Source organism: Taudactylus pleione, unplaced genomic scaffold (assembly GCF_031769625.1).
Source record: "Taudactylus pleione unplaced genomic scaffold, aTauple2 ptg000296l, whole genome shotgun sequence".
NCBI lineage: Eukaryota > Metazoa > Chordata > Amphibia > Anura > Myobatrachidae > Taudactylus > Taudactylus pleione.
Window position 1 is genome coordinate 11375018 of NW_028284698.1, and position 16846 is coordinate 11391863.

General features: G+C 38.5%; 1 protein-coding gene across 3 annotated transcripts in view; it reads right to left on the reverse strand.

The window, feature by feature from the left end:
- The window catches only part of PAK3 (p21 (RAC1) activated kinase 3), a 247733-nt gene that overhangs the window by 36600 nt on the left and 194287 nt on the right, over positions 1-16846 (reverse strand). For 2 of the 3 annotated variants that reach the window (XM_088482920.1, XM_088482921.1), the window contains exons 4-7: positions 8116-8269; positions 5847-5884; positions 4587-4625; positions 2220-2345 (exon numbers count right to left, since the gene is read on the reverse strand). In XM_088482920.1, the coding sequence (XP_088339046.1) occupies positions 2220-2345; positions 4587-4625; positions 5847-5884; positions 8116-8269 (357 nt within the window). The remainder of the gene's footprint in view (positions 1-2219; positions 2346-4586; positions 4626-5846; positions 5885-8115; positions 8270-16846) is intronic. The other variant, XM_088482922.1, reaches the window with a different exon arrangement.

Genomic DNA, 16846 nt, shown 5'->3' on the forward strand with positions numbered 1-16846 from the left:
CATAGAGTTGTTATGGAAAGTGACTTCAACAAAGGATGATTTAAACATGTTGTTGTGTATATATGACATATAAACATGTCAAACAAGAGCACAAAAGGGGAAATGGTTCTCACTGAGCTTAGAACAAGTCTCACACTTAGAGGCCAATATGATACTATTGGACCCTGTCAGCCCAATCTGATGGCAAACAGAATAATTATATGGGAAAGATTTCTAAACTGCACAACCTGACTATATATATATATAAAGGGAGGTGCTACCTGATGAGACTAATAGCAGGCACAGAAACAGACAAATCTCATTATTAATGATATATATTAATGCAATAAAATTTTGCAATCAAGGACCCCCCAAAACTGGTCCAGCTAAGCTTCCCCAGGGCTCCACTTTTTTATTTTCATTCTTTATATGCAGCTGCAGCTGCTCCTAACTATCTCTTTACACTGCACTTTTCTTACTATGGTGGTGCCCTGGAGCAGTTTCGCTGGGCCAGTTTTGGGGGGTCCTGCGCTCTGGATTTGAACCCTAGTATGTTAGGGACCTACCCGAAAGGGGTTACCTGGATATTGTTGGTAGGCCCATAACCTTGGCCATGATTATGCAAAAAACCTCTATTGATTGCAAAATTTTATTGCATTTATATATATCATTAATAATTTGGAGTTGTGCACCTGAGATTTATCTGTTTCTGTGCCTGCAATTAGTCTCATCAGGTAGCACCTCCCATTTTATATATATATATATATATATATATATATATATATATATATATTCAGGTTGTGCAGTACAGAAATCTTTCCCATATACTCCATTTAATGTGCTTTATTGCACACCTGAGGGAAAGGAGACGCCCTCAGTCTGGATCAGTGGACTAGCACCCTTCCTTATTGGTTTAAAAGCATGGAGTATGGTAATGTATATGCACACTGGTATTAGGCACAATTCTAGGTAAGTCCTACAAGTTATATACTGTAGTGCAACTTTGGTTCATTTTTGGGGCGTGGGTCCCCCTGGATTGCATTGGCTGATCTGTCTCAGGGCACCGCATTATAACACATTTTCCTTTATAACACATTTTAACCCTTCACTGTGTGTTTAATAAATATGTACTTCACTTTTTTATTTTCATTCTTTATATGCAGCTGCTCCTAACTATCTCTTTACACTGCACTTTTCTTACTATGGTGGTGCCCTGGGGTAGCTTGGCTGCCCCAGTTTTGGGGGGTCCTGCGCTCTGGATTTGAACCCTAGTATGTTAGGGACCTACCCGAAAGGGGTTACCTGGATATGGTGGGTAGGCCCATAACCTTGGCCATGATTATGCTAAAAACCTCTATTGATTGCAAAATTTTATTGCATTTATATATATCATTAAGAATAATGTTCTGTACTTCTGTATTACTAGATCAAGGCTCTTTCAAATCAATTTTTGTGGTAATTTGTTACACTGGTGAGTGTTTCATTTTATTATTTTATCTTGAAAGAGATGTCTATGGAAATAATGAACGTATAGACATTTTGTACTGTGCAAGGTTCAAGTGGTTGAGGATGTAGTGGGCGAGGCTCAATTGGTGATGAAATTTCCAGGACAGGTCAGAGGTTTTAAAGTTTTGCCCATGGAGTTTTATTTCTTAGAAATCTTAGCAGTTTTCAATAATGACTAGTTGCTAGTATAACTTTATAATTATAAAAATAAAATGCAATTCTCAGAGTATATTTATATTTTGTAATCGTTATAAGTTTCTAATTATCAAAGATAAAAAAAGTAATGGTGATTACTAAATATGTCATGTGGAATATAGTACATGAAGGGCTGCATAGACTGCATTGCAAGAAACATTCTAAGATGACCACCAGTATCAAGGACAATTGTTTAAAAATGTTGGCAGCTGCTGTATGTGATGAGTACTGATTGATACTGGGATGAATTAATGAACTAGAACAGAGGTTCCCAAATCACAGTCCAGGAGGGTGGTGGTGAGTGTCTCTAAAATAATGTTCTGACAGGGCGCAGGCATACGCCCTTCAGGCTATGGCACTCTGGGACGACGGCCCTGCTAGCCCGTGCCTTGAACCGCCACTGACTCCAGGTATCAGATCCTCCTTTGCCTATATGGTAGAAGGATGAACTTTCATGGTCTACTAATAACAGTGCAGAATGAGTATTTATGATGGTGTGGGTATATTATATTGATAGAATGCTTTTGCTTGCCACTTACTGATTTTGTATGTTCAGGACGCGGGGCAATCACAGGCGGGGGTTCATCCTCCTCCTCTTCCTCTTCTTCATCCTCCTCCTCTGAGACAGGAGGAGCCAGAGGAGGCTCTGATGCAGTCTTTGTGTTCTGGAACAGAAGGGAGGTATCAAGGAGGTTAGTATATTGCTCTATATTTGCTCCTGACTATGACTGAGCAAACATAGCAATAATAATTCAGCTACTGTACTACATCCATACATTATATTCTGGGCAACAATACATCCAACTATATGACTGCATGCAAGGGAAAGGCCTACAACTTAAATAATTGTGTAGTTTATTGTGTGCCATATAGTGTGTGTAATTGCAATAAAACCAATAACTTTATTGCATTTATGGTCATTATTATCATCAGATTGGGATATACTTTGACTAACAACCACTCATTCATTACAGGTGGAGCATCTGATCCTCTGTGTGTCTCATGCCTCAGTGATGTGTCTAGCTCCTTGTGAACTAATAGGATGAATATGGTTCAGCCCACAAAATGGGCAAAGTTACCACACATCCATTTCCCCTCGTAGATGCAGCGTAGGTATATCCGTGTTTTGTTTTTCATGCAGTAAAATGGCTGCCTCCACCATGTGTAGGCCAATAAGTTCTATATTATATGTTACATTTTATGAAAAACAGCTGATAGGTACTAATATAATGTGACAAGAATGTAATAGGATATAGTTTGTCCTGGCTACAGATGTGTCCTCATACACTATTGTAGCAGTTGTGCCAAAAAACCCTTCTCCGTGTGCCAAAACCCGTCTTGCGCAAAGTGCCTTTTGTTTTTTGCTCTAAAATGCATCACAAACAGCTTCACGAGACTACACTGATTCATTTCATATACAACACTTGTATATCTGTGCAAGACTGAGTCTGAATACGAAATACTGAATACGAAATGCATCGGCTGCGTTTTTCCTCCATGCCAAGGTCCGTAGTGCTTAGTATACAGATTAATTTGCACACAAATATACAAGTGTTGGGCAAAAAAGATGCAAAAAAAGACGCCCAGCGCAAGATGATTTGCACAGGACCAGACGGCTAATTTGCACCAAGCACCTCGCGCCGAATGGCGTGGCTACAGTAGGTGTATGAGGACACATCTGTAGTTTGAGCTGCTAATTCAATCATTGTTGTGCTAGTTTTGCCCTTGATTGTGTGTATTTAGTCATTTTTGGTAATAAAATGGGATTCTTTTACTTCAAGTGCAGTGAGAGACCATATATGGTTTTGTGGCTCGATACACCTATTTACTTACCATCACTGGTCCTTTACAGTTTTATTCTGGGTCTAATGTAACTGGGCCAAGAGTTTGCAATACTATATTGCACGGGGATATTATCATTTTGGCGCAACCAACTAAGTGCCAAATTTCTAATTTTTCTACATTTAATTTTATGCCAAATATATATAATTATATATAAGCAGTCTGCGCTAAAACATGCTCATTCTGATTGTATAAATGTGCACAAAGAACAAAAGGAATGTTCTCCGCACACAGTAACATTCGGGACTGCCATGGGTAGTACTGCTGCGCCTCTTTATGGGATAGCTCAAGAATTTTACATCTTGCCTTAGTCTCTGTTTCAGCGCTATGCCACATTATACTGACAATACAATAAGGACTTGCTTATGGTATGGGGGGCTCCCGTGACATCCCGAAGTCCTCTATCATATTACATAATCAAATTGAGGATAGAATTGCATCTATCCTAGATATTTCATCTGAGAGGTTCGCTTTTGGTTCATGAGCAAATCAAAGACTATTTTATATATATAAAAACGGACAGATCTAAACGCTGTCAAACACGTAAAGAGAAGCATCCCTTTCATTCAGTTTCTTAGAGTATGTAACAACTGTAGCAAGGAACGAGAGAGAATTATAACATGTTAATATGTTAAGATAGCTGAAAATTGTTAGAGAAGGGATAGCTAAGGTGGGCATTAGAGGAAACTTTCTTATGCATTATCGCTAATGATGCCAGAACTAGCCCACGGAGAATCCCATTTGTACAGAAATTTAATTGTAATAGTTATAATGTATTATCAGCAGTTAACAACTGCTCAAAGATTATTGCATTTGATAGGAACCTAGCTCCCATATTAAATAGAAGCTCCCACCAGCTCTATTAAGGGGGTGAAATATGTAGGAATCAATTTGTTTGGAGCATTTCCAGTTGATGAATGTAAAAATAAAAGGTATCATTATCTATATATATATAAAACATTGATTTAAGTGCTGCAACTGGCATATATACAACTCTCTCATTACAGGCAAACAATTCTCACATCCCTACAGTGGTAAACATTTTTTATATCTGTTTTTATCACCTGCAACACTGATATCCGCGTATATCTTCTTAAATGCCCCTGCGCCAAGATATAAGTTGGGAAACAAAAGGGATTTCAAAAAGCGCTTTCAGAAACACAGGAGAACTATTAAGGTTGCAATTGAACGACAGGCACAGAATAAACCTCTAGATGAAGACTATCCAGCTGCAGTACATTTTCCTAAATTTAGACATCAGGTCCATGAACTAAAGGGTATGATAACAATCCTAGAGGTATGATAGATAAAGACAACTTATCTGTTGAGAGATGTTTTGCATTTAATATCTTGAATTGTGAAGCCCTAAGAGTTTGAATGTGAAGTATTCTCTCTAATTTTCCGGATATTATATATCATGTCTTATTTATCCTCATTATTATTTCCTGCTAGGCTCCAAGTAGCTAAGCATAGCTGTGAAAATAAACACTTGGAAACAAATCTTATATGTAGACAGCACCTCTGTGAGTCAGATAGATGGGACACGATTCCCCCAACAGAAGCCAGCAGTGGATACGTAACGCTGAGGACTCACCTGAGAATCATTCTCAGAAACCCAAGTCCCAAATAGTGGCTGGGCCTAGCTATCACTCCTCTCTTTACCATTAGACATGCACTGTCTCATCTCACAAGTAGGTCTCCCATCAGGTAGACTAGGAAGACCTTAAACAGGAAATTAATGAAACAGCCACCCCAAGATCGAAGGAGCTCAATCCAGTAAAAAATTCTTCTGTAGGGCTGGCACTTCCTACATAATCTCTGAACGCTCTGGTTTACAATCTTAAAAATCATCATCCAAAACTCCACAAGCCTTAAAAACAGAAAAGTGACTAAATCCTGCTCTTCAGACTTATCAATATGATTGCCTACAGTCGCTGTGAGTAGCACTGCTACACAATGTGTTAAGATTGTGAATACCAGGGGCAGTATGGGGAAATGCAGAGCTCCTTTGTTAAATGACATTAATAGCAGGCATGAGATTTCAAAATTACATAAAACTACCTTATCCAAAAAAACCTTCAATTCAAAGCCATCTATACAATTGGATCCCACAGCTGTACTGGTTATGGACAGAAATGGTATTGTTCCATGATATCCAGAAGATCAGACAGAAAAGCATGTTGTCACTTATACTAACAAGCTAAACACTGCAAGCATTCCGGACTGTTATTCCTTCACCTGATGAATATTGGTTCAGACTCAGGTATTTTAGTTACAAGAGAACTTAGGTATGATAACAAAGTACAAATATAATCACGACTTACCAAAGAGTGAGCAGCTATATATCCATGTGCGCTTTTGTCTGCAGTAAGAAAATAACGCTAATGAGATGTCAAATGTAATATATACTGTAATTCTGTACAAAATCCAAGTAATGGCAGTATTATTATAGTAAAGTGTCTGAAAAATATTCTAAACACTCTTGATTCTGAGATACTGAGCACATGAATACACATTAAGTTAATTATTAACAAAATAACCTAAAAACAGGTTGGCAATACTTATTTGGTGAACAATACATAGGACTGGCATATCAAAGTGAGGTGGGGATAAAAGTTTAAAATGAAAGTAAACTTATCTCTCTTTTCCACCAAAATCCAGGGTTCAGTCCAGGACACTGAACACGGGTTTCAAGCTGTGTCACAGTTGCTTGAACCCCGTTTACACAGCAGGCTGGACTTGGATATTGCCAGGGCTTGCCTCTGCCGGCGCTTGGAGATTACATCATCTCCAAGTGCCTGGAAAAGCGGCTCTCCCTATGCTGTGAACGGGACCCAGGTCAGATGACCCAGGATACCCGCTTCCACTGGGTGTTACACGGGTCTTACGTGTAAAAAACCCTGCTTGAGGCCCGAGAAGTCGACCTATTCCACTGAGCCGCAACCCGGGTTTACACAGCAATAACCCGGCTTTTAGCGGCAGTGGAAAAGAGATTATACACTACATTTTTAAATATTGTTTTCTAAGACTTTTATGTTAAACTGGGCATAAAGAATACTGCATTTCTTTTTCAAAGTTTTCTTTTATTTTGTGTTTTTTATACTGTCTTTAAATTAATATTTACTTAAAGTTTACTACTATTTTAGATTTTGCTTTAACACAACTAACTTTTCCTTGTCATTTATAACTTTTTGTTGATATAATTAACAATTTGAAAATATCATATCTAACAAGATCTTTTCATCTCTATTTTACAATGTCTACCAGTGTCACTTTGAACAAATATTTGGCCTGAGGAAATAAGGGTTGCCATCCAAAAGTTGTTAAGATATATTTTTTATCACTGTAAATTATAAGACATCTGAAAGTCCTATTACAAATCCAAATATACACTGAAAATAAAACTCATTACCTTTAGTACACTATAGTGATGTATAATAATAGATATTATTATAAACGGAAAACAAAGTTCCAGTAATCAGTCTGCCATTTTCCATTTTGACCACTGGACGACACTGTTGTAATTGTTGCATGTTAATTTCACCATTAAAGTCAATATTTTTAAAACCTATCCACCTTCCCCCTAACCAAAATTATGGTGATCCCTTCAAAATGGACCCTTCACTACATGAGTTACTGAGATTCATGTTTCTATCTAGTACCATAATGGAGGGATTGATAGGCTTAAATTTTAAGCTATTTGCACATGTCCTTTCCGCCTGCTGATAACCTCATTAGGCCAATGACATCTGAGATCCTATTGTAAAAGCATTGATGTTGGGACCTTAGCTGGTATGATGACAGGAGCAGGAGGCAGGTTCCATAAAGGGCTTGGCTTGCGGGGTACTCGAGTTTTGAATCATTCACTGCTGCTCTGTTAGTTAAGAGAGGCAACTGTCTAAAGCAACCCTTTATTGTGGGGACTCAATAGATTCATGATCCCCAATGATGTAGAGGCGAGAACCCCATACGTTAGGTAACAGGGTGGAAAATTAATGGGTAGATATTATAATATAATGTGAGCAGAGAAGGAGCGCTTATAGGGTGTATATGAATAATATCAATAGATTAATGTAAAATGGTGGATAAATAAAATAAAAATAAATATGAAGATAAAAATAAACCAAAGTAAAAATAAATATAAATAAATAGAAGCAGAAAAATAAAAGTGAAATTCACCCGGGTCCCGCAATATATCCAAAAAAGAGCATAAACATAGTCTGTGCAGACAAAATGCACCAATTGTCAATTTTTAAGTGCATTTCTTCTTTTTCATTCATTTTTATTTATCTTGGTTGTACTCTTCATTTTTATTTGTCTGCTTTTATTTATTTATATTCATTTTTATTTTGTTTCATTTATGTTTATTTTTATCTATCCACCATTTTACATCTACTGACATTATTAATATACACCCTACAAACGCTCCTTTTCTGCTCACATCATTTACAAACCTTCCCGGAGCTGCTGATAACTTAGCACGGCACACATGCTACTTTTAGATCTTATAATATAAAATGATCTGTAAGTGTCTACAAAATATATATTTAACTTTAGAAAAAGAAAAACAAAAAAACTTTCTTGTTGATATACCTCCAGATGTAAAGCTCATGTATTTCTGGTTGTTCACAGTCTCTTTGGAATCATAGAACTTGAGGACATCTAGCACGGCCTGAGGGTTCTTCTTCTGCTCCAGTTTGGTGATGTTTGAGGTCTGCAGTAATCTAGCCCATTGCTCTGGGATTCCCTGTGTGACAGAAGACAGAGAATACCACTTTTATTGAGCCGTTCTATAGTGGCAATTTCACTTCACTTTGAATATGCACTGGGAGAAGGTTGGGTGGAGACCTTGGTTTTGCTATGAAGAGATCACAGGTGTAATCATTTTCAACATATATTTAAAACAAACACAAAGTTAAAACCAGGATCCCAGATGGACAAAAATAAAATAAAGTTATGGTAGTGAGAGAAGAAGATGTATGATACATGTCTTCCATGACATATGGTAATCAAAAGGTTGGCTGTGGCTATGGTAGTGCAGACAGGACTATTCATAGAGTGGAGTGGATCTACATCGTTATAATCAATGTTTAGCTAACAGGATGAAACTATGCTACATTGCATTTGTAGTTGTTAGTAAGTATGGTAGAAGGGTTAAAAAATGTGTCTAGATGAGGGTGCAGCTAGTTGTGTGAGGTCAGTGGTCTCTTAGATTTCTTTGGAAAAAAGAATGGGAAAGTAATAATGGAGGAGTGATAAAAGTGCCTTTATCATCTTCCACAGCTCCCTCTGTACATGTAAGCCACGAGGAAGAGTGTCCATAAATGTCTTTCTTGTCAACTGAGCACTGAAGATGGCATAAATCAAGCTGGGGCAGATTTCCCATTTATATATACAACATCACAGCCCTGTAAGATGGAAATGCATTTGCTGAATCATCCTCTCTCATCTATATCTGTGATAGTGTCTGCCTGTGCCCATACCTCACCTGTCCTCACCTCTGTCCCACAGTGCATAACAGTGTGTTGTATAGAATAAGGATACTTCTGCCCCAATGTGAGCAGTTTTGTTGGACAAAGTCATGTCTAAATAGTGCTGTGTGTGCATAACTGCATATACACCCCCTTCTCATCAACTGGACAATACTTTAGATTTATTATATTGTTATTTAGGTTGATGTGTGTCTAGTAAGTCAGTTAATTGTGAAGTTGAAATAATTTATATAATAAACACAGTCAAATTTTCTCTAGTAGAGGAAAATATTTATTTCCTTGCATCAGGGCATGATTACATACGTTAATGGCTGGGGGGGCAATGTTCTTTTTTGGAGTTTTGTCTTTTTTTCTTGTGCCCTCCTACAAAACAATATGATGGGATCCTATCCCAGTACCTCCCCCTATTAACTGAGAAACAGGAGCACAGTGCAGGAAGAGGGTGTGCTTCCTGCAGCTCTATTCAGCTTTATAGAGGAGTACTGGATGCTCTCTTCCCATGTACTGTAAGCTAACAGCACAGTACAGCTCCCTGCATCAGTTGGACTACTCTTTGTGATAAGAAAGGCCGAGAGTGGTACAAAAAAGCACAACCTCTCTAACGCAAATTACCATGGATTTTATTAATAACTAGGCCAGTGGTTCACAAACTTTTTTTGAATCACGGGGCCCTAGAGTATCAGCATTTTTTTCCACGGCACTCCTGAGCCAAAAGTTACTAATTGGGAGATTCAGCAAAGATTAAATGAAGTGAACTGTGCTTATATGTCACCCTTTGGTTCAGTTATGTGGTGGGTGACAGGGCTGCACTTCTTATTGTCCACATATTTTTAATTTCCAGCCATTAGCACTGGTTTTGCCTATCACACTGACTAAATATAATTTTATTTGGTAATGGACCAGCAACCCGAGGCACCCCAGGGTGCCACGGCACCCAGTTTGGGGACCATTGAACTAGGCAAATGTGAATTTGACTTTATCAGCAGTACATGCTCAAAATGGTATCCGGTCAGCTAGTCGACATTCAGAAGGTCGACATCACAATGTCGACAGGTTCTGAATATCAACAGTCATAAAGTCGACATGGACGTTAGGTTGACAACTAAAATGTCAACATGTTCAGAATGTTGACTTTTAACATATCGACACCATATTGTTAACATATGGTTTTACGTTGAGTTTTATGGTTAGATTTAGGAGTTAGGCTAAAATAAGCAAAAAAACATATGGCGACATGTTAAATATCAACATTCTGAATGTGCTCTCATTTTAACCATGTCAATCTAACTGTACGTCGACATATTGGTTTTCAACATAATGTCCATGTCGACGTGTTTTGCTGAATCATTCAACTAATTCTAATTTAATAAATAGCTACTAATTATTTTTACAATAAACCTGTATATAGATAATTTGTTAATATGCCTAAATATCCTATTTATATTTTTACAGTTCCATGTAATGTGCCTTCTTCACTTTTCTTGGTATTGAAAATTGGTTGACATAATTGTGTCGATATTCTGAATTTCGACCAATAATAGCACACCCCTCAAAACAGTGCCTGTGTATGTTCACTACATAATGCCAGTGCTCTTACTAAAATGAATAATTCCCTCACTTGGACATTAAGGCCAGACTACCATGTAGCCTTAAACTGGTATTAACCTGCAGATTCTCCTAGTCTGTGTGATGCTGCTGAAGGGAAGGTGTGAACAAGAGGACTAATCAAATGCAAGAACCAAGAGAATGTGGCTTCTGATTGGTCCTCTTGCTAATATACCCTCTTCCTCTGCAATTTTAAAGTGACAAATCAAATAGATTTGACAATTCTCTTTTACAGAAAGAGCAGGAGAATTATAAGGTTGTAAAATGATGTTGTGGTAGGTTCTAGTACTTTTCTTCAAACCTCATGTTCTCTGCATTGATTTGATATTTAACAGGGTTCCGCAGAGGTTTCTTATACAATGTGGTAATTTTGCATTAAAATGTCTCTTCAGGAGTGTAAACATATCTAGCTCAAAAAGACTTCTCATAACTCAGATATATACATAATATTCATTTAGTTGCTGTTCTTGGTGCTTTCTCAAGTTCCAGCATTATTCTTGCACACATCCAATTGTAGAGTATTTTCAAAAGCGCAACCAGGGTTATAATTTGACATTTGCAGTATGTCCTTTTATATACAGTCAAGTCCACAAATATTGGCGCCTTTGCAGATTTTTCCAATTCCTTTGAGAAAATTGTTGAAATTTAAGAATATTTTTTGTATCCACACTCTTCTTTGGTTTGCAGTAGAATAAAGCACAAAAGGTGAAAAATTTACTAAGTCTTAGCTTATACCACAAAGAACTCCTCAGGTAGCCTGGACACAATTATTGACACCTTTTAGAACATTCAGAAACAATTAAGACTTCAAGCAGGGAACTCTCCTTCACTTTGTAACTAAACTTGTATGTGGTGAATTGCATGTGCCTATAAAAACCACTCAGTATTGTGTTTATCCATTGTATTGTCATTTTTCTATTGGACAAATACAATAAAACTTTTGCCTTAAAAAAAAAAATCACTCCATCTACAAGATAATTAGCGAAAAGATTATGAAATCAAAGAAAAGGTCTTGATTTCCTGTTTTGTGTTGCTGTGGGTACCACGATGAGTATGGAGAAAAGAAAACTGTCAGAAAAGGTCAGACAGGAGGTTGTAGCTAAGCACTGACAATCTCAAGGCTACAAACCAGTCTCCAGAGACCTTGATGTTCCAATTTCAACCTGTTTCTATATGTAAATTTTATCAGAAAATGTAAGGCCCATAGCGCTGGAAAAACTTAATAGATGGTGGCGAAAGCACCTCAATTGTCTTCCAAAAAGTTCCAAGTTTACCTTCAGACTCAGTTCAGTACAAGTGTTTCAACTCGCACCATCCATCACCAACTGAATGAAGGCGTGTTTTATGGTAGCAGGACACAACTGCCAATATTTCGGCCATGACTGTGATACCAGAGCTAGCGAGGGTTAGCAAGGGTTAATGAAGTCACAGCCCCAATGCACCAACCATAAAATTAATTTCTGCTGCAGGTGAATATTGTGTTGAAACTGATCTTATTATTTGTTACTTTTAATTATTGAAAAATATTTTTTTTAAATTGTATTTTCTTCTTTGTCCATCACACAGTTCTAATACAATTTAATTCAATGCGATGTTGAATAGCCCCGGGAGGGAGCTCCTGGGGCTATTCAATTCAACACGTGTCGGAGAATGATGGTTCTCGTGACTTCAACTGGTTGTTTAGTCGTGAGAACAGGCATTCTCCAACTAAAGTGCCGGCCGCGCAGGTGTTAGCGCCGCGCTAAGCTGGATAACAGCTGTGCGGCTTGCACTTTGTCTGATTTCTCCTCGCATCCCAGGAGAGTGCGAGAATAAATCCTTTAGCCCGATCAAACATTGCGTTGAAATGAATAGCTTCGGGAGCTCCCTCCCAGGGCTAATCAACATCGCATTAAATTAAATCGCGGCCTATGGGGTCTATTTACTAAAAGGTAAAAAGCCTTGCCACCTTTGGAGTAATGCCACAATTTGCTCTGTAATAAAATAAAGGAGATTCATATTTAATTGCATCATCACAGCCCCATCCCTTATCTGACTGGAGAAGTGGACATGAATTGGGAGCGTGGGTGAACTCCGCCTACATTCGTGGGGTCTCACAGACATTCTAAGGGGCCTATTCATCATCGGACACCGTATGGCCCCCGATGATTATGTTATCATCTTGCTGTGAGGGAGAATTGAGTATCCAACTCGCAGTGCGGGAAACTTGACACTGGAGCAATTAGTCATCGCTCCGGTGCGGGGACAGCTGCTACGAAAAGCAGCTGTCTCCTCGGTTAGTATCACAGCTACAGAAGTAGCTGCGTTACTTACCTCCTCCCCGTCATCCCAGTTACACATGCGTGACCTGAGGTTACGCATGCGCACAGCTGCCGGGGAAGTAGTGAGGTGATGAGGGATTTGCTGGAATCCCTCTTCGCATCCCCGGAACTCCTGCCCATAGGAAGGAGTGGGGATCCGAGAGCAAGCGCCATCTGAAGATGGCGCTTGTTCAAGCAAGCAAATTGAATATCAGGTGGTCCTAACTGACCCCTGATGATGAATGGCCCGGTAAATAATATATGCGGAAACTAGCGTTTCCGCATGGTTATCGGGCCATTTAGTGTTAATGAATAGGCCCCTAATAGAGAAGGCAAGTGTGCCATAAAATCATCAAGTATGGTGAATTACAGCCCCTTTCCCTTCTTTAAAAATAAAACTATAGGTGGGCATGCACAGTGTGAAAATAAGAAAATTTGAACACAATTGGAGGAGTACTTAGTCAGCCCCTTTGCATATGATATGCTGTAAGCATTCGGTATATCTGTGGTGGAAGGATTCCAAATGAGTCCAGAAGCACGCACATATAGTACACACCTGAAAACCCAAATGGGATACACGGACTGCTGAAAGTAATTGGAGAAGCTCCATACATAACTATTCCTCAGCCAACCACTGAAACCATGAGTGGTCACTGTGGAGCTGATGCCTCTATTAGGGGTGTGCTAAGGTAGTAGCATGCCACCCTGCCCAAAAATAAAGACTACCATCTCTGTGCTTAAAAGTGTTGGGGCTTTTCCCAGCAACCCTGGGATTGGGGTATCAGGGTAAGTAGGAATAATGGGAAACTTTGAGTGTAACCTTTGCCACTTTAATTGTACCATGTATCATGGTAAGGGGTAAATACAACGCTGTTCCATTATGCTAAAATAGTAATAAAATAGAAATGAAACACAGACACTGAAAATCTGTGTTCACATATCAAAAATATTCTTGTATATCAAGATGATGTTCTTAGTGTAATCCAATGAAAATTTGTCTTGTACACCGCAGAAGGGAATTGAAATAATCGCATGGAAACCATTTTGTAAACCAAGGGTAATGTATTTGACTAGTAATACTAGTACATGGGGTATTCTCATTTTCCACCTGAAACATGCAACTCTATGAAAACTTGTAACGCAAAAGGAAAAATGTGTAATCCAGGGAATTTCTTCTAGTAATCCCAAATAAATGTTCTTTCTTTGTAATCCAAGGATTTCTTCTTGTTGCAATATGTAGGCATAATTTCTTATAATTCATGGGAAAATCTTCGGCTTGTAATCCAATAGAAATCTTCTTTTTGGAATCTACAAGAATTCATCTTTATATAATTCACAGGAAATAGCTTCCTCCTCTACCCAAAGACTGATGTGAACTACCCTGCTTTGACCTCCACTACAGAATGACTGTGAACTGAATTGATATGGACTTCCCTTAGCTGCTCAACCAATAACAAGTGGAGAAAGTCTGGGAACTATTTTAACACAGACTCCCTTAATATTCTTAGACAATCACAATGGTTTCCCATTGCAGGTGCCATATCAATGGATGGCAGTTATGGGAGTCACTATTTTGATTACACGTCAATAGAGATGAAATTAATATCCACAAATGTGGAAATATAAAATGAACTATTCTGTACACATCAATGTCCCATACTTTTCAAATTCTTATTAATTTCAGTGAAGTATCTACAAGTTGAAACGAATAGGCCACTGGAATGAATGGGACTATTTATAGGTAACATACTGAATAGCACAATGGTTAAACTGTGCTATCCCTAGTGAGCATGTACGTAATTAAATAGATTTATTTTTTAAGTGACGTTTCATGCGTACATTTAAAATAGAGCAACCAGCATTGACAAAACCACACTACAGCAAAAAAAGCATTTGGAAGAACAAGCGATTTTGGATGCTGCTGTGTTTTTATTTCCCCTGGAAACATCAGAGTTTTGCACCCTAGGTAGTGTCACAATGTAGACAGTGCTTCATCTGTTACAGATGCATTTCAACAAAATGCTCTTGTGTGTGACAAGGGTAGGACATTTCCCAATGTCTACACTGCATCATTTGGTATTCAGAATAACAGAATTCCCAAGTAAAAGCCTTTACTTTACAGGGTTAAATTTATTGTTTATTAATGGGCCTATTTATCATCACTTATTTTTTACAAAAGTAGGTGAAAATTAACATCTTCACATATTTTTGTAAAAATTAAGGCCCCCATTTATCAACGAAGCATAACCCCTTTAGCGCTCGCATCTTTAGATGGCGAGAGTGATGTAGTCCCCATTGACTAGAGGAGGAGGAGGAATTAACATTTTCACATACTTTTGTAAAAATTAAGGCCCCCATTTATCAACAAAGCATAGCCCCTTTAGCGCTTACTAAAGGGGCTATGTCCTCATTTCTGGATTTAACAAACAGCAGTAATCTAATATTACCGATGTTTGTCACAGCATCGTTCTCGCCATCTTTAGATGGCGAGAGCGATGTGGTCCCCATTGACGAGAAGGAGGAGGACTTCGCGGGACCTCGCCGTAGGGGTAAGTACTGGAAATACCTGTGAATTTTTCATTTGTATAACAGTGATAATAAACAAAATATTCCGCTGGTATTTGCCTTCATTGATATATGTCAGGGCCGGATAGTACACCCATGGGGGGTTTCAATCGGACACCGGAGGAGGGGGTGAAAGACAGCAGGGAATAGAGAGGGGAGACACATGCAGCAGTGAGGAAATCCTTGTGGATACCTCAGTGGTAAGGGGGAAAAGTATAACTTTTCCGAAAAGCCGACTCCACAAAAAGAGTAGCTTTTCGGAAGTGATACTTTTGTTAGTGAGGCATGATGAGTGCCTCCAAAACAATTTTTAAACTTGCAGCGAGTTTAAAACATAATTATCACTAGTGATAATTATGTCATGATGAATAGGCCCCTAAATAGACAATATTTGTGTATACCCCACTAACACATATGTATGATTGTACAAATACATATGTACTGTGTGTTTGTGTAAGCAAATGTTTGATCACCACCCCTGACCATGTATGTGCACCATGCATGTAACAGTATTTTATATGAGACATTTTCTGTTCTTAGAATTCATGTACGCATATGTATAGATGTTTTGTTTATTTATTTCATATAAACTTGCATTTTTTTATGCATCTGGAATTTCCGAATAAAGTCCTATCTGATATACATAGCTAAATGTATTTTTATAATTCTAGGATTTTAGTGTTCCCATGGAATTGATGGAGTATGACAGACTTTGCTTTACAAAAATTGTGTATCTATCTTGTCCTTTGGTGCCACCCCAACCTAGACATACACAACCTGCATGGCGCTTTATAACTCTAGAAAACAGATTTAGAGTAATGAGTGACATGGGCCCCTAGAGTTCGGGATTGAATGACAAAAGGATGAGTCAAGCAATATATCTACGGCACACGCATGAACTTGCAGCTGCAAACGCTAGGACATCTCAAAGAAGCACTTTTGAGGCAAGCTTCTTTTTGGGCCTCTGACGCACCTCTGCGAGCTTCCCTGAGCCCATCTGTGAACCACAGAGATCTTGCTGCAATGGACGTAAACAAAGAAAGAAAAAGAAAAGTTAAAAAAGGATGTGGGATAAATTAGCGGGTGGAAAAGGAATGAGCCAATGGTGGGGAGGAGGGACTCTCATGTCATGTTGAATGTAATCCCATGTGAAAAGGGAGGTGTACAGTATGCAGTACCCAGGGGTTTGGTTGCAGAAAAGGCTGCAGGACAGATTTTGGAAAACAGGTCCAGTTTTTGTATCTTTTAGATGGCACCTATAATGACTATGGTTCTAGATCAGGCTTAGGGATCTCTGAATCCTCACATGTTGGTCTAATACAACTTGAAGTATGTTATGCCATCCTAACCCTATATTTACAC